Below are 18,736 nucleotides of genomic sequence, written 5' to 3' on the forward strand. Positions count from 1 at the left end.
GTGCTTCAATGTCAGCTTATCGTTGTAGTCGACTTGGTAGCTAGGATTAAAACAAGAAAGAGAAAACGCAACGAAAATGAAACGCGATATAGTATGATTGAAAGAAGGCCTGCCCAAATTGGGCATTTAACTAGGATTACAGGGGTAAGTGATATCGATTGTATTTCGAACTTGCGTATGGACCGCAACACGTTCGGCCGGCTGTGTCAGGTGTTAAGGCAATTAGGAGGACTGAGTGATGGTAGACACGTAAGAGTAGAAGAGCAAGTAGCAATGTTCGTGTCTGTGCTTGCCCATCACAAAAAGAATAGGGTTATTGGCTTCGACTTTTGGAGATCCGGGCAGACTATTTCAAGGTATGTTCAGAAGGTCCTAACTGCATTATTGAGGCTTCACACGTTGCTATTGGTGAAACCTGAGGCTGTATCCGAGAACTCCACGGATCCAAGATGGAAATGGTTCGAGGTACTAACTACATACATAAGAATGATTTACTAGTTAACAGTGTTTCTATATCTCATTTTTTTGGCTGAATTTTATATAGGGTTGTTTAGGTGCGCTAGATGGCACCTACATATCCGTGATGGTACCTAATGCCGATAAGCCACGGTATAGGACGCGGAAGGGATTAATCTCGACGAACACATTAGTTGCTTGTGATCGGAATCTAAAGTTCTCATATGTACTCCCGGGGTGGGAGGGATCCGCAGCTGATTCACGGATCTTGCGCGACGCCATTAATAGGTTGCATGGATTGAAGGTGCCAAAGGGTACATGTTACTTACACCGTATAAGATCCATTTACGATTTATATTTTAAAGAATTAAACTCAACATAATAACTCGCTACTTTTGTGTCATATATGTGATAGGAAATTATAATTTGTGCGATAATGGGTACGCCAATAGCGAGGGATTTTTGGCGCCTTACAAGGGAGTAAGGTATCATCTAAAAGAGTGGGGACCTACATCTGCCAGGCCACAGAACGCCGAGGAATTGTTCAACATGCGGCATACAAAGGCTAGGAATTGTATCGAGCGTGCGTTTTGGATTATGAAGATGCGTTGGGGAATACTCCGGAGCAACACATTCTATCCCGTGAAGATCCAGAATCGACTTATCATGGCATGTTTCTTGTTGAACAATTTCATTAGATCTGAGATGGTCAATGATCCCATCGAAGAAATGTTTGACAACCTTGCTGTCAACGATGTGGAGGCAGACGAACTGCACGAACAGTGCATTGACACTGTCGAGGTTTCAAACGAGTGGAATGCTAAGAGGGATGCCATTGCACAGGCCATGTGGCAGAGCTTCTACCTAGGGGCATAAAACATATTAACTACTTTTTTTGGGGGCCTTCTATGTTTTGATAGCTTCCAAATTTATGGCCCAAGTTTGTGAATGAATGCTTAAACATTTTGCTACATTATATACTTGCTTAATGTGTTTATGTAATGCATAACCTTCTAATCTATGTCTGTCCAAGTTTATGGTGTGATGAATATGAATGTGTGCTTTGACATTTTGCTGCATCATATACTTGCTTACCTGTCTTTGCTTGTTTGTTTGTGCATTTGTGGTAGGAATATGGAAATCAATGAGGAGGATGTGAAACTCATGCCCATGTGTGCATGTGCTGAAGGCAGGATGGTTGTCTTAAAGGCTGGTAGAAATGCAATGAACCCAAGACGTTTCTATTACAAATGTCCTTTGAATAACAGACACAAGTTTAGCTTCTTGTGGTGTGATGAATATCACAAACCAAGTGATGACCAGTTTCCAGATTTTCTGAAGGGGCAATCTTGTATGCCAAGACAAGTAGCAAGGTCTGCGGGTGCTGAGACGAACTACACCCAATGGAGTGCCTCAAACGTGCAGCTAAATTCGCAGAAACGTTGCTCTCAAGATGTAGCTGCTGGCCAGATTGCAATCACTATGTTCATGTCGTTGGTGCTTGTGTTAGTTGGTTATGTAGTGGGAAAATTCACTTGATTAGATTTTATCAATTAAATAGGCAATTAGATCATGGATCCACAACCTCTTTTGTATATGCCATTGAACATTGACTGCATTTTCTATGAACTTTATTGCACGTCAATTGGTTGATTAGTAGACATTATTTGAACCAATTATGTTAAAGTATATTTCTGATATCAATGGAATATATGTTTCCACACGCAATTTTATTAGGTAATCTACTATATGATGAACATCGAGCCCTTGAGAAAATCCCAAAAAAGAGTGCAGATTTTGTTATTTGTTGGCACTTTGTTTTCATATATTTTTGTTTTTAGTTTGCACTTTCTTTCAATAATGAACTTTCTTTGTAATTTCTTTTCATATATTTTTGTCTGTAATTTGCACTTTCTTTCTAATTTAAGTTTTGCAGTATTAATTAAAAGAAACATCCCCTTTGACGCCATTTTCACATAATGATTTCTAATTAGTTGGCATGCATATTGACATGACAAGGTTAGTAAATGCAAATTTATCTCCTGCAAATAAATTTAAGGGCCTGTCAAGGAAGCTGCAATTTTCCATCTCTCACGCCATAAAAAATCAGAGAACTTGAAGATGGCTGGTAAGAAATCTTCAGGCATAGCACCTCAGTTGTGGTTCTTGTATCCAGGAAAGTGGACACGGGCGATGGACGCCAGACTCATGCGCTACATCATTCGAAATGCCAGAGGGTGCAAGTATCAGCCACCACACAAATGTCGCCATGCACTTGAAGCTGCAAGGGATGAGGTCAATCGCTACTATGAAGTTGATTTTGACTTGGAAGCAATCATAGAGCGTGTTTCCTTTCTAGATGAACGATACATCACATATAGATCCTTGATTGACCATCAGGAAATGAAATATGATGTTGAGGAAAATCGCGTCGATGCTAGTGATGACGTGTGGAGGAGATTGTTCAAGGTCAGAGAATTTTGCAATTTTCTGCATTATTGATTATTTATGCAATTTATTCACATACAATCATTGTTTTCATATTTTTTTAAAGGATAAAATCTTCAACCAAGCCTATTTCTATGCTGGAGATCCTGAGTACTACAAGCTCTGCATTCTCGTTGGTGGTAATGTGAATAACTGGCTCGGACGCCCACCAGTGATGGCAAGCTACGGATCACCATCTGATTCACCAATGGAGCAATCTGGTCCTTTCTTCTTTTCATCTGACTCAGAGGAAGAGGTTACATCAAAAGATCCCAACCCTCACCAAACTACCACAAAAGATGCCGGGAAATCGCAGGTGTCTGCCGCTGCTCCGATTGAAGCTCATGGCCGTGTGGTAACTAGAGGAGAATGTGGGAGCTCCGTTGGTTCATATGCCCCTCACTGAAGGCGTATAATGGATGTGTTTATGTGTTAGTAAGCTTTTGATATGTCTGTAACTATGAACTCTGCTATGATGCCCTCATATGTTTTTAATTTCCATTATATGTTTTAAATGACTCCTACAAGCTCCCTGTTGTATGCAGAGGAGAATTTTACATATTGTAATATTGAGTCATTACTTTTTGAGAATGGAATATAAGTTAATGTTTATTTATGTCACACATCTCATCTCTTATTGGTCTGTCAAGTTATTCCATCAACTTAAATGCCATGCTGTAATATGACTATGTTCTTGCACCGCCATTTTGGGCATATTGCATATAAATCTGACTATCTTTTAAATGAAGCAACACCTACCATCAAATTGAAGCAATACTATTTGTTGCAAATTTAATGCCTGCGGTTGATAGTAAAGTTAATGCCCCAACCAAAAATGCCTATATATCACACCTTCCAGCAAGCAATTCAGACCAGAAAAGTGGGAAAAAATGAAGCTCTCAGAAATTCTAGACCAAACTTACTTCTTCTATGATCTCAAATGGAATGCCACCATGGATGCCAAGCTTCTGGACATTATGCTTGCGCACAAAGATGAGTGCTTCATGGCGCCAGTTCACAAGTCACCTCACGTGCATATTGAGGCATTAACGACTCTCAACAACTTGGGTAAGCCAGATAAGGAGTTGCATCTGATGGACGTCGAGGATCGCGCTGAGTTCCTCCATGGGCGTTTTCTGTGCTTCAAGACAATAATGAATACGCCAGGAGCACATTGGGATCAGCATACAAACTGCATTATTGCAGCCGAAAAAGTTTGGTTGAAGATGATAAAGGTAACATCTTTGTGCCTATTCTCTTCCTGTATCTTATTCATTATCACGTTACATGCAGGCTATGCAGCAACAATTGACATGTTTGTATGTGCTCTGTTAGGATAACAACTTTGCACAAGCCTACTACTACTCCGGTGAGCCGGAGCATCGGAAAATGTTCAATCTCTTTGGATCCGATGAAATCAAAACTGAACTATCACACACAGTCATCCTCATCAGTGATACTGTCCCGGAACAGGGGAAGACCATCGATTTGACTCAAGAAGTTTCTTCCGACGATGATGTTACCTCCCCATCTCTGGTTAATGTCAGGAAAATGCGCAAGAAACTCACTTTCGGTGACAATGATGCTGAATCAACTGCCCTAGGGTATGAGACTTCGCCATCCCGCTGTGAATGTCAGTGTCCGCAAAATAATACTCCACCAACGAAAGGTAAGAATGTTGAAGCAGGGGGCAGTTCTTGTGCATCATGTAGCCCTTTCAAATAGATCAAGCCGTGTGTTTTCAATCTCTTTTGATTTTGTAATAGCCATTTGCATATCATGGCTCTAGTATATATATATATATATATATATATATATATATATATATATATATATATATATATATATATATGCTCTGTTTAGCTTAATGGCTTGTGAAGCCCCTAGGACTCTATTTGCGAAATGTGAAGCCCCTAGGTCTCAATCCTTTTGTATCTATCAAGTCACCTATGTGAATTATGAATTAGTGTTATCTTATGACTTATATAACTTCATTTTCGTAATCCATCAAACAATTGCAAGAGATGGATAATATAATGGCCACAACATCAAACGAAAAGGTAAATGCAAGTTATAATAATATGCATCATATATATACAAATCTGGAACTATCACACAGTAGTAACAGCCACACCATCAAACCAGCAAAATATGTTATCACTGCGCTCTATCAGGTATTTAGTAGTGTCATCAAGCTAATCTCAAAACAGCACTATATAATATATTACAAAAACTTAAACTTAAGAGCATGCAGAATAACACAAAAGCTGAGATGCACTCCAAGCGACTCACTTGTCACCCATTTGAAGAAGCCTCAACACGTAGGGTGCCCTTGCATCATCCGGAAGGCTCATGAATATTTCAAGCCGTTCCACCTTGGATGCAAGAAGCTCTGCTGCATCGAACTTATCGTTCATCGAAAGTCCTGGCATCTCATAAGCCTCTTTCCTCGCCTTAGCCAAATCGAATTTGTAGCCAATCCTACTTGACATCATCTCCAGCCTTTGCCCGGTAGTGCGCATGATTTCACCAAGAAATGCATACACATCTTTGAGATCATCATCATTCTTGCGTTTCCTACTTCTTCCTCCAACTTTGCTATCAGCCTTCGAACTCTGACAAGTGCTATCACCAGCCTCAGTATCAACGTTTGTTTCATCCTGCTCATAGTTGATGTGACCCTCTGCTCGTGCCTCAGCAACATTGTTGTTGTGTATCATCTCATTGTATGCATCCATGACATCCTCAGCATGCTCGCCAGTAGCCCTATCCTTGCCGAACACTTCCTTCCATGTTTCAAACATAGGCCACGCCTTGTAACGCATCCCCTTTGTGTTTGAATCCTTCTGCTCAAACCAACAAGACGCCCAACAATTATAAGACAATACACAGTCAGTTATAAAGTATGTTACACACACATAGATAATTGATTAGAACCACAGTACCTTCATGATGGTGTCCCACTGATCATTGTCGCAGTCTATCATGAATGTACCATTCGAACTAAAGCCAACCCCAGTGATCTTCACCATCTCCACGAGAGAGTTATAGCTCTTCTTCCAGGCACTTATCTTTGAGTTAATGTGCGGCATTCCCTTTAGATCAGTGTCCGGAAAGGCCTTGGCCATTGCACATTCAAGCTTCGACTGATAACCTGCTCTGAATCCATTGTCAGCTTTCCAGTCATTCGCAACCAACTCCTTGAGAGAGGCCAGGAGTACTTCCTCTTCCTTATAAGTCCAGCTGCGCCTTGTTTTCTCAAATTTGTTTGCACGCTAGCGGGAAATGTCGCTACTCTCTGCTTCTCCGTTTCCTTGTGAAAAAAAGGTTTGGTAACATATGATTCGCAAAATATAAACAAAATCACAAGTGATAGAGTCCAAAATAAAACACCAATTCAAAACCATAGAAATACAAGTTCATTGCAGCAACAATACTCAATGGATTTTTTTTAGGTACAATTCCAAATTAAAAAACCTATGAACTCTGGATTTGAAGAGTGATAACACAATCGAATGCAATAACGAACTTAAATGAACCGAAAAGAGAGTTAGAACTCACCCAGATGCATTGGATTCATTGCGTCGGCTGGATGATTCTACCCAAAGCAAATGGAACTATTCTTCGTTTTCCCTCCTTGCCTTTGTGGTTTCCCGCTCAATAGCTAATGAATGGGATCCGTCAATTTTCCCCCCTAAAATAGGCCCAAGGCAAATTTTGACATTTCGGTCATTGTGGGGAAATTGCAGGGTTAAAAATGTAATGTCACTACATAAGCTCAATTTTATATGAATACACCAAACACATTTTGCTTATAGTCATGTGTTCATATGGTGCCCACCAAACACACACCACTTGAAACAAAAACAGCATAAACTCTGTTATTAAAATGAAGATAATTTATAATGCATTAACTCATGGAGGCTACCATACGCGCCCTTATTTATCTCTCCTTCAAATACACAACTCAACCTTATCTTATTTCTATTTTATTAATGACATTCACATGACCTAGTTATTTTTTAATTTTATAAAAATTAAAAATTATATACTATAATTAAATGACACACAATAAAAAGAATGCCACCTGGCGATACCATTCTTATGACATTGGGTTGGCTAGCCACCCAAAGTCACACAAAATTATATGTTTTTGATTTATTTTGTAATTATAAGTTTTTGTCTTTTCCCATGACTTTGGTGAAAAAGTCATCAATGAGAGTAGTCTAACTAAGACTTCAATTATCAACGACCTAACTCACAAAGGTTGACCCGCCACGTTCGTAAGTGGAATTAAAAAAAAGAAAATGGGATTGAATCAACATAATCGACCGACCACGGTCTCATAGGAACCAAATTCAAACTTGTGGTCTCCTTGCTTTTTTGGATAAAGTTTTGATGATGTGTCACTATTTTATTGGTTGGATGTTTTTAATTTAGATATTAAGATAAAATTTTAATATCTATTATATATATATATATATATATATTGAAATTTATAATTTTAGTTTCTCTATAAATAAACCTCATTTGTTATATTTATACATACACTAACTTTTTTTCCATTTTTCGCAATGGATCCTAGAATTTTTTTTTCAGAATTCTCAAAATTTCTCAAACTTCCAAGATTATTATCCTAATCTTGATAATATTGATAGCGAAGTTTTTGGATCTTGTTCAAACCCTCAATTTTCATATAATCTCACTCATGAAAATTCCACTCAAGAAAATGTCCACCCCACAAACACTTTCAGTGGTCCGAAAGGTTGGAATGATCAAGAAGATTTGACGCACATGATGTTTGGTGTAATTGTAGCTCGAATGCAATTGTTGGCACTAATCAAAATAGTTCCACTTTATGGAAACACACATTTGGGAAATGTATGAAGAATCTCGAGCTGACAACTCGCGGTTAATGGGAGAGAAAAAAACCATGGAGTCATTGAGAAATCGTTACAAGAGGTTGAATGTGAATGTAACCAAGTGAGTGAGTACATATGCTTTGTACATATGCAGAAGCATATGCTCGAAAAAGTAGCGGCATGTCTGATGCAGATGTTGAGAAAGAAGCTCAATTTTTTATGGAAAAACTAAATTTACGCACCATGAGGTTTTTGAAAAAGTCATGCGTCATCATCCGAAGTGGGAATTGAAGTTGGGCAGTGAGCGTACGTGTGAGCGTGCAGTTAATGATGAAGATGATGTTGAAGAAGATCGTGGCAGTTCAAAAAAATCAAGAACCACCGAGGAAGATGAGAATTCAAACAACTCCACCTCTGAAACTCCTGTAAGTGAAACTTCAACAATATGCCGTCCTGCTGGTAGAGATAAAGCAAAAGCAAACAGAAAAGAAAAAGCTAAAATGTCACAACAGTCGGTTATTTCTGAGGATTTTACTACAAAACTTAAAGCTATGAGGATCGCACATTAGAAGGAAACTGATGCAATTAACAGAATGAGATATATTAGGATGCAATCCACTTTGATGATGTGAAAATGAAATGTGCTTAACACATTGTTGGGTAAAAATAATTTATCTCCTCAAGAAGAGTCTATGAAAAATTGACTTATGGCGGAATTATTTCCATAATTCTGTTTACATTTATGTTTATTTTAGTTTTCGTAAATCTATTGTGTGATGTCATTCCATGTAATTTCATCTTCAGTAAGTTAAATTTATGTAGTTTCATTTTCAGTTTATATATTTTCAATCTAAGTGATGTGATTTTAAATAGATGTCACTGCAAATGCTTTAATGTCATTGGAAGCCACTAGCTTATTTCCACTAGATATTCAACATTGCTGACCGACATCAACTTTTATCCAATCATCCAGCTGTCACTGCAAAAGCTTAATTATTGTCTTTTGAGCCTACATTATTGACCGACAAAAATTTCAATTATTTCTGTTGCTCATTTGCTATACCACGTGAATGACATTTGATTCCACTAAAGTATTAATTGGTGTAGGACAAATGATAGTGGGATGAAATAAAGAATAAATTATTGTGGTTGGACACTACCTTGGATTCCAATAACTACTCCACCAGCTATTTCTATATATCCATAGTCACAAGTAATTGAAATCATCACAACCAAAGCTTTCCCACACATACATTTGCTTGATCAGTTCGTTAGTATTTAGCCACCAAAATCTAAAATGGTATTAAATGAAAACTTTGATGATCAGTCCTAGCTTTGATCTTTTCGATTTCACCGAATTTGATGAAATTCATGAAAACCTAGAATAATGAACAAACTCGTTGCTACAGACAGGTTTTTTCAAAAAAATCGTGATGCGACTGGTCGTTTAGGTATGTCTTCGATTCAAAAATGTACTGTAGCAATGATAATATTGGCATACGGAACAGGAGTAGACTTGCACGATGAATACATTCGAATGAGCGCACAAACTATAAGAAAATCAGTTGAAAAATTCGTACAAGGTGTAGTTTCCAACTTGGGTGAGGAGTACCTCAGAAGGCCAATCGAAGATGATCTTGCTTATCTATTGTATGTCGGTGATCAACGCGATTTTTCTGATATGCTTGGTAGTATTGATTGCATGCATTGGGAATGAAAAAATATACAGGAATAAGTGGTAAGACAACAATCATTTTGGAAGTTGTTGCATCTCAAGACTTATGGATCTGTCACGCATTTTTTAGAACTCTATGTTCAAGAAATGATATCAACGTGCTTGAACAATCTCCCGTTTTCAAATATATATTGGAAGGTCGAGCACCAAAGGTTAGTTATGTGGTAAATGACCATGAAAAGAATAATTGGATATTATCTCACTGATGGTATATATCCTTCATAGGCAACATTTGTGAAATCTGTTAATGGTCCACAAACTCGAAAGCATCAACTGTTTGCTCAACATCAAGAGGCTGCTCGAAAAGATGTTGAGCGATCGTTTGGAGTTTTACAAGCCCGTTTCAATTTTATCAAACGACCATGTCTCATGTGGGATCGTGATATGATGGGAAAAGTAATGCTTGCTTGCATTACTATGCACAATATGATTGTGGAAGACGAGCGGCACACTTGCCTAAATTACTGTGATCCTAAAGAATTTATGGAAGTTAGAATGTTTAATAGCCAAAGTGGAGATGTTGAAGCTAATGATGATCCCAATTTTAAATTTTCAACAGAACGGATTGCAAGTCTAGCTAGCAATATGAGGAACAAAGTACAACTTCGTAACATGGAAGCTCACAATGCTCTAAAAAACGACTTGATCGAACATATTTGGCAAAAGTTTGGCCCTGAAAATTGAATGTGTAATTTTTCGCATATGTGTTTGAAACACAATTTGTTTGTTTGTAATTTCGTATTGCTATGTTTTTAATTTAGTTTGTGATTTGTTGATAATGATCTTTTTAATTTATTGCTCAATTTTTTTTGATATTTTAGCATTTTTTATTAACATATAATAATAATAATAATTATTATTATATATTATTATTATTATTATTATTATTATTATTATTATTATATGTAATTTTTATACTTAAAGAAATATAATAATCTTATAAAATGTTGTGGTTGGATGGTTGGAGTGGTCATTAATAAATCTCTCAAAATGTGTGTGGTTGGGTTGGAATGGATATTGGTGATGTGGAAGAGAGATAAATTAATTAAATATTGAAGAGATTGGATGGTTGGGTGGTTGGAGTGGTTGCTGATAATGGTAGTCTAACATAATCTGCCGTCAAACAGTATTATTTGACGTAATAATTTTAAAATTTAAACTTTTTTTTATAATCCGTCGAAAATTTCACTTTATGGTGTAATATTAATTTATGTTTTGAAAAAGAAAAATTAACTCTGTTTTCAAAGTAAATCATATATGACTCATTTGGTATGTCGTATGGAATAAAGTGTGATATATTCGACTGTGATATCTTTTATTATATGTCGTATTAATATCATACTTTGTATAATATATTGAAGGGTTAATAGTGTTTTATGTTCCGAATTTTCAGCGTTTTCCATAAAATGTTCCGAACTTTTATTTTCCCCTAAAAAATTCCAAACTTTCAGTTTTTTTCCATAAAATGTCCCGCTATACCAAATCTAATGACGGAAAGATGATTTATCTCCATGAATGAAATATTTTAGGTACCGTTATTGTTGGAAAACCATATCAGGAACCACCATTGCTGGAAAACACTGGAAATTGGGTTGTTTTTTTTTTTTTTTTCATTTTTCTGTTATCAGATTTTGTATAACAGGATTTTTTATAGAAAAAAGTGAAAGTTGGGGGTTTTTAGGAGAAAAATAAAAGTTCGGTACATTTTATGATATATTAAAATGTCTTTTAATTTGTATTACATATACCACATACGTAGTGGTATACAGAATCACTCAAATCTGTATAATATTTTTGGGCTTTTGATTTATAATGAGTCGTGTGTTTCGTGCTACTTCTTACAAATAAATCATTTGTATCAACGAGCCCTAAGGTATTGCTTTTGAATCTGGTATGTAAATGTATGTTCGAATTTAATGGAGAATCAATTTACAAGCATAGCACAAGTATAATTCAAAATTACAAGATATGGTTTAGCCACATGGAATCATTTAAGATATATATTTACATATGTTCCATACTTGATAAATTATTCGAATCTGTTTAATTTATAGATATAAATATTAATGGTAGTTGAATTCGTCTAAATAATATATATAAAACAAAACATGTAGGCATCTAGATTAATAGTAGAACTCATTTATATCCTCGTACACGTCTCAAATCCGATTTAAAAGTGATTTTTACAATATGTTGAGATGTGAGTTTTGGTCGTCTGCATCAAACTTCTAAGCATAATCTCATCTACAACTTGAAAGACTAGACCTGACTTATGAGTATCATTTCATCTAGAGTTTGAAAGACCAAATCTAACTTCTTAACATCATTTTGCTTTTAGCTTGAAAGACCATAATTGACTTATGGGCATCATATCATCTCGATTTTGAAGACCAAAGTTGACTTTAGGATATTTGACTTCTAAATATCTCTTATCTCAAGCTCCATGCCATATTTTGGAGTTTCGCATCTTGGGCCCATTCCTCAAAGTGGAGCCCGTGAATGAAGTCATAGTTGTTGTGCTTTTCCAATCTCAAATGTGATGATATGCTTGGGCCATGCGGTTTTATTGAAAGAAATGTATTTACGAGTCAATGCCTCAATTTATTATTGTATGGGCCTGAACTCCTTGAGACTTTTGATGAGTTAACAATTGTGAAGGGTTATTGTAATATTTCGTATGCATATTAACCAAATTTATGATATCATACATCTTTATCAAGAAATTAAACATAATTTTCAATTCATGTAGGGTGGCACATAACGAAAATGGTAATCCATACATTGACTCATCATTAGCATACAAAACAAATACTTGTTCACATGTTTGTCTAATTTACTATTACATATATTAGATTGCGTGGGAATCTAGTATTTATAGTTTCATAAAAATAAATAAGATTTCCTGAAAATCTAAAAACCAAGTAACAAGCTTTCTCAGTTCCACAAAAAAAGATGAAGCCAAAATAGACGAAGAATAGTAGACAACGATCTTCCGGAAAGAGTAACACGTTGAGTTCCTGCTTAACATCCACAAGTTTTTCCAAAACAACATTTAGTAAAACGGAAGCTTCGTATAGTAGATCAAGTTTAATATAATATATGATCCAAACTATTTACCATAACTTAGTAGCTTGGAGGATTAGTCAATTCTACGGATGCTTTCAACGCTACTAAATGCATTTGCATAACATTTTAGGCTCTCGTACAACAACGTGTTCAACTAATTAAATAGATATTTAATTGTCAATAAAAATTAAATTGTCTATGCCATCTAGTAGTAGAGAAATTGCAATATAAGTTTGAACTACAACTTTATGTATTCAATAAACCTCAAGCAAGTTCGCATTTTCCCTGCAGTATCGATCTTTTGAACATCATCTGTCTACTTTTTATGTTCTTCCAGGTTTTGCAATTGAAACAAAGTTCAATTATATGGTGTAATATATGAGTGAGTATAATGCGTTATAAAGTTTTTTCGCTTATATTCTCATCTCTCGTTGACATAGGATAGATCTTCCTTACATCAATTTGATATGATATTTTCTTGCAGATAGGACACTAAAATTCCATAAGAAGGTGTCATTTTCGACAACATTATATGAAATTGTGAAATAAAATTGTTCCCAAACCTGTATACTTACAGTGGATGGGCAGCCAAGTTTTACCCGTGTGTTTATGCATTTCTCGCAAAAAATATGGCCGTACGTTAAGGTGCTAAAACACAGAAAATATGTGTTAATACCACAGAAAATGTCACACGAAATGCTAGGGCATAGATATAAAAAATTAAAAAGTCTGAATTTAAGACCACCACCATATCCACAACGAATTAAACATTAGAGACACAAAACATACAAAAACAATCATCAAAATTTTTAAAGAAAATGAAAATATAAATGCTTGGGCGAAAATAACCAGCACACAAAAAGTTCGTAAGCCTTATCTGTTTACATATGGTGATTTCATGTTGGATTTGTATACTAAAAGTAAGAACTTTTATGCTTGTATACAATGTTTCATGAGCTCACTATCTAATTTCCTATCTGAATTGTTCATAATTGCATATGTATGTCCAATTATCTCTATATAAGTAGATTATATGGTCTGTTGTAGATCACAGAAGACCATATAATTGGAATAACCTTATGAGATATAAAATTGATCACAACCGAGACGACTCTATGACGAGTTGTTGGTTTAGGCTGTAGTATAGATGTAAGTATTTTGTCTTGGCTACTTGTCTATACTGGTGCGTGTAAACGTATTGATAGGATCATAGTGAGATGTATTCTTCTGTCTGACCTAAGTGAAGAATCAAGATCTCGGTGACTTAATGAGACCTAAATCCTAATAAGATTTCATGTGTATATATAAATTTGTGTATCACTTTGACTTACTATGGGTGAGAGTTACATATTAACTTGAGTACTTTGTATCTTGGTTGATAGCAATTTATATATGACATTTGGTAATCTGTATTAGGTGACCGTATCCGGTATAGGATAATAACATCCCCTTAAGGAGCTCAAAATGTTTATTGCACTAAACCATGCAGGTTGATTAAGTTCAGATGCAATAATAAGGTTGAGTGATACTACTTAAGGATTAATAAGAAATTAATTAATATAAGCTGTCAGAAGTTTTAATTAATTAATGGATGTTGGATATCTTAAATACGGGGGTTATAAGTCTAAATACAAGCCCCGACTCATCATCGGCAATAAAGGGGTAAGTCAATATTGATTCTCTAGTGGAATGAATTAATATTTATGAATTAATTATGATATGGGCTGATCATAAGAATTAATTCATTTGAGGCCCGTCTTTATTCCTTGTATTTGATGCTTGAGCTGGCCCAAAGACTCCTGAGCCCAGTAGGAGAAAAATAACCTAACTCATAAGTATGGCCCATATCCTGTATTTATAATTATAAATACAGTTCTGCTCTCAGAACAGAATAGACCAGACGTAATACGTAATTTCATATTACAAAATTACATTTTCTGTGAGAGCTGAGCGGCGCCTGTTGAGTGGGTATTTTCTCCGGAGAATCCTCGAAGATTGTTGTCCATCCGACATCGGGGATTGAGCGGGATACAGTCTAGAAGATCAGAGTTGGAGTCAGAATTTCGCAAGAAATTAAGTTCCGGCAGTCTCCGAAGAACAACCATAACTTTCTGTACAAAACTCGGATTAAGGCGAAACAGGTGGCTACGGAAAGCTTTGTATTTCTGGGCAAAATACGATTGGAGAACGTTTGAGGCTTCAAACGAAGGGTTGGAGTTGGCTGACCTGTTCAACGACGAATTGATGAATTCTTAGGAATTCTTCAGGTATTTCTGAACTCCTCGGTGCAGTTTTTAAATTAATAGGAGCATGCTAGGATTAATCGATGTATGGTGAATTAAGATAATCCAAGAGACGATCCTCGGACAAATCGAGTATTAATTAAGTTTAATATTCCTACATTGCCCTCGTATGTCATTATCCCCAAACAAGAAAGACATTTGAGTCGTGTATGGTTTGAATCTTTCCCACTAGTTTCAGCTACTGTTTTACCCCCTTTGTAGTTGTGTCATCGCGGATGTCGAAACTGTCACTTGAATCTTGGAGATCCACCATCGGAACTGGGTCCATCTATGGTCGTGTATGGTTATTGGTAGCCTCTCGGTCTTCTTTGTACTCGTCGATCTACGTGAAAATGTTATCGTTGTCGGGAAGATGTGGGTAAGTGGCGTTGAAACATTTGGATCAAACCACATGAGACATGATTCTTTGAAGGTGAAGAGAAAATGTTACAATATGATTTATTCATAAAATGTTTTTGTGATAAAGAAGTTCAAGGAATATGATACCTCATATAAAATAAAGGAAACCATCATTAGTCTCTACGATAAAATTTGTAGCTCCATTTTTGGTTTTGCACGTTTTCCAATTAAATTTGGAGAGTTTCATTTTTAAGATTAGGCGTACCAGATGCGTATGTAAAACTGGGATGAAAATTTTTGACCTTTTTAATTTTTTGCACATTGATTCGCGTGAAAAAATTGATTATATTTTTAATAAAATTTTGAAATAATTTTTTGAATAGTTCTTAAATTTTTAGATACCATGGTTATTGCAATTTATTGTTTATGTGTATGTGCTGCAATCTAATCATTTTGGGTTATTAAAATAATTTTAATAAAATATTGGTTAAAATAATATGATCATAGGACTCCAGTATATGAAAGTCTAAAAATCCACTTTTCTAATTTTGATCAATTCTTTGTAATCAGAAATTGTCCATGCGTTTCATCATAAATATGTACGTGTGATAAGCAATATTATGGGTATGAGCAAGCAATTACTCAATTCCGATGTTTCTTTCTTCTTATATTATATACAACTAATGTACAATGTACTCATTTATAATATGTATACAAACATTGTCCTCCAAAAAATGACTTGGACTATATATACGTCATTCAATATAGATATTCAACAAACCCATATTTACTAACATAATATACTCCATCCGTCTCACAAAAACATGAACTTTTTGTCATTTTGTGTCGTCGCACAAAAACATGAACATTTCTATTTTTGGACACTGCTGTCACAGCCCGACCTAATCTAGTGTATAGTTAAGCCGGGGAAAGGTGTGACCGGGGAACAGAGAAAGAAAATGAAAAATAAAAAGGTTTCAATAAAAATAATTATCCTGCTTAAGCAATAATTTACCATAATGTCTGGTAATCATATACAATCACTTTTAAAATTCATGAGTAGACAACTTACAATAACACAACGACAAGTTGTCTAAGTGATATAATTCTCGAAGCTATTGGTTTAAAATCTATACAACACATTAATAAAGTAAATTACATTAAGTGTTGCAGCGGAAATAACTTAAGTGGATTACATGTATGAGGACATGAAATCCCGAGTCTAATTTAATATATATATACACCGAGGGCTTTGCTCTGCTTGCTACCATCTGCATCACAACTTAACCTGCATATTTAGAAACATACGCAGGGTTGAGTACCAAAAAGAACTCAGTGGTCATGCCGAAATAACTTTGAAGCTTGCTCTTAGAGCTATATATTGAATTTGCCATCTCAAACATCACATAGGAGTTTTATTTAAATAACCTGTGTATGCAAAACTGTAAAACTTCTCTATAATCATCATAAACAATTAACATGTATGTACCATATCTACGCATCATATAACTCTGAGTGTTGAGAAGTAGGCCTCCTTCTCAAACACGATGACAAGCTAACTCAAAGGTTAACTGTCAACTATGTGTACACAAATCCTGACTCGCTCAGGACCCGAATTCGTTCTTCTATGTAGATGGTATCATACAAATCTCAAATATTGGCAAGTCAATAATTGGAAAATAAATGCATGCACTCAAACTTTATATAATAAAGTATGCATCTTTACTTCTTGAGTTAGTAAGCCCACCTGATACGCTTAATGAAATAGAAGTCTTTGCTTGTTCATTCTACACTGCCACTCGAACCTTCATTATAATGAGGTTCCCAGGTAAGATTGGATAATAAGTAAGTAAATAGAAAGTAAATCTTGAATGAAACTTCTATCACTTGAAAGTTGCATCCTCTAATCTGAGTATTCTACTTATATGGACTTAACTAACTAAAAGCAAACAATAACATCATATCTCTTGGGATATCTCAAGTTGAAAAAGTATAAGAGTAAACTAATCCATTCTATATAGATTAGCTTACAATTAATGACTAAAACATCAATTCAAGAATTGACCAATGGCTTAAGCATAGTTTTACTCAACTATCCCAAGTAAGTAACTTCAAATATGTAATCATATATGAATCTCAACTTTGAAATATCATATAAAATCAACCTCTTTAAAGAAAAATACAAGCTTTACATTTTTAGAAATCACTCAAAGTCTATTTTTATTAGAAAGTTACAAAAATACAATACATCAAGTGTATGAGAAGTTATATCGCAAAAGGCACAATCTGCCACTGAACTTCGCTGCTTCGCGCAGTACATTTCAGAAACTCGTTTGACATATCTAATGGTCTCGGATTTAGCTGAAATTTTGCAGAAACATACTATGTTACAGTAAAAATTTCAAGTTATTTGGACTATGGGAACATCATCAAAATCATCCCACAAGACACTGTTCTGTCAAGCTAAAAATTGACAACAGTGCATCCTTGGTTTCAATTTAACATATAACTCATACTTTGACCAAATAAAAAGTGTAGAAACTCAAATACATGATTATAATACATACTAGAATGCTTTAACTTCAAACTCAACTCATGTTTAACACAACAAAGCCAACAAGTTATAACATAACAATTTTCCATACATTAGAGCCTTACAAAAAAAATGAGGTAATAGGGTTGTTCCAATTTCCATATTTGATAAAATCACATCATAATATATCTATATTCATCAATTAATAGCATATAAACCTTCTTAACTCAAAACCCCTAATTTTCCCTAAACTAACAAAATCAATCTCACAAACTATGTGGTGTAAACTAATAATTTATTCATATATGACATAATTCCACCTCAAGAACACATATATGAACTCAATTATTCGAGAATATAATCATAACTCTCAACCCAAACCTAGGGTCATACTAGCTTGAGAAAAATTAAAATCAAGTAAGAATTAACACAATTAGCCACCATAATCATGCTTAGGACCATCAAAAACATAATATATCTCAATATTAAGATCATACTTCAACTCTAGCATAAAACCCCCAAATTTTCGAAAACCCTAGAATTAAAAGAATAAATTTTCTTCAAGCTAAAATCACAGAGATAACAGAGGATCAAAGAAATTCACCTTTATTATCAAAGTATTGCAGCTACTATTTGAAATTTCTTTATGAACTTAAACTTGAAGGAAGAAATTGGCGATCCTGTTTATGGGGAAGAAGTCGACACTTTAAGGTAAAGAAATGAGTTTCCTTCCAATCTAAAAATTAAGAAAGGGAGATATATATATATATATATATATATATATATATATATATATATAGGGGAAGGCTAAAATAAGAACGCTTCTTAAAATATAAATTAGGAACCATTTTCAGCCCTTAGATCATCAAGATCTACGGTTGATTCATCACCTTGTTGGATAAATTCATGGTCCTGAGTTCGAATCCCAAAGGTAGCAAAAAATTATTTTTCGCAA

At 35.1% G+C, this 18,736-nt stretch overlaps 3 protein-coding genes and 1 long non-coding RNA gene across 4 annotated transcripts; 3 read left to right on the forward strand and 1 right to left on the reverse strand.

Annotated features, from left to right (window-relative positions):
- Window positions 1-177: 177 nt before the first annotated feature.
- On the forward strand, window positions 178-1,332 carry LOC131023377 (uncharacterized). Its single transcript, XM_057952915.1, has 3 exons — window positions 178-465; window positions 545-770; window positions 872-1,332. Exons 1-3 carry the CDS (start codon window positions 178-180, stop codon window positions 1,330-1,332), a joined length of 975 nt encoding a protein of 324 aa, XP_057808898.1.
- Window positions 1,333-3,520: 2,188 nt separating this feature from the next.
- On the forward strand, window positions 3,521-4,669 carry LOC131021399 (uncharacterized). The gene is made up of 2 exons (XM_057950584.1): window positions 3,521-4,178; window positions 4,279-4,669. Exons 1-2 carry the CDS (start codon window positions 3,834-3,836, stop codon window positions 4,666-4,668), a joined length of 735 nt encoding a protein of 244 aa, XP_057806567.1. The 5' UTR covers window positions 3,521-3,833; the 3' UTR covers window position 4,669.
- A 4,619-nt stretch (window positions 4,670-9,288) lies between these two features.
- Window positions 9,289-10,224, forward strand: LOC131023378 (uncharacterized). The gene is made up of 3 exons (XM_057952916.1): window positions 9,289-9,455; window positions 9,611-9,692; window positions 9,766-10,224. Exons 1-3 carry the CDS (start codon window positions 9,289-9,291, stop codon window positions 10,222-10,224), a joined length of 708 nt encoding a protein of 235 aa, XP_057808899.1.
- A 6,530-nt stretch (window positions 10,225-16,754) lies between these two features.
- On the reverse strand, window positions 16,755-18,502 carry LOC131021400 (uncharacterized). Its single transcript, XR_009100938.1, has 2 exons — window positions 18,386-18,502; window positions 16,755-17,053 (listed from the first exon to the last, which is right to left on the reverse strand). It is a non-coding gene; the product is annotated as an uncharacterized LOC131021400 (long non-coding RNA).
- Window positions 18,503-18,736: the final 234 nt, after the last annotated feature.

Source organism: Salvia miltiorrhiza, chromosome 4 (genome assembly GCF_028751815.1).
Source record: "Salvia miltiorrhiza cultivar Shanhuang (shh) chromosome 4, IMPLAD_Smil_shh, whole genome shotgun sequence".
NCBI lineage: Eukaryota > Viridiplantae > Streptophyta > Magnoliopsida > Lamiales > Lamiaceae > Salvia > Salvia miltiorrhiza.

Coding starts and splice junctions, on each gene's coding strand:
- LOC131023377 (XM_057952915.1), top strand. CDS start 178: ATGGACCGCAACACGTTCGGCCGGCTGTGTCAGGTGTTAAGGCAATTA. Junction 466..544: donor CAAGATGGAAATGGTTCGAG/GTACTAACTACA, acceptor AATTTTATATAG/GGTTGTTTAGGTGCGCTAGA. Junction 771..871: donor TGGATTGAAGGTGCCAAAGG/GTACATGTTACT, acceptor TATATGTGATAG/GAAATTATAATTTGTGCGAT.
- LOC131021399 (XM_057950584.1), top strand. CDS start 3,834: ATGAAGCTCTCAGAAATTCTAGACCAAACTTACTTCTTCTATGATCTC. Junction 4,179..4,278: donor TTTGGTTGAAGATGATAAAG/GTAACATCTTTG, acceptor GTGCTCTGTTAG/GATAACAACTTTGCACAAGC.
- LOC131023378 (XM_057952916.1), top strand. CDS start 9,289: ATGATAATATTGGCATACGGAACAGGAGTAGACTTGCACGATGAATAC. Junction 9,456..9,610: donor GATGATCTTGCTTATCTATT/GTATGTCGGTGA, acceptor CGCATTTTTTAG/AACTCTATGTTCAAGAAATG. Junction 9,693..9,765: donor TGGAAGGTCGAGCACCAAAG/GTTAGTTATGTG, acceptor TATCCTTCATAG/GCAACATTTGTGAAATCTGT.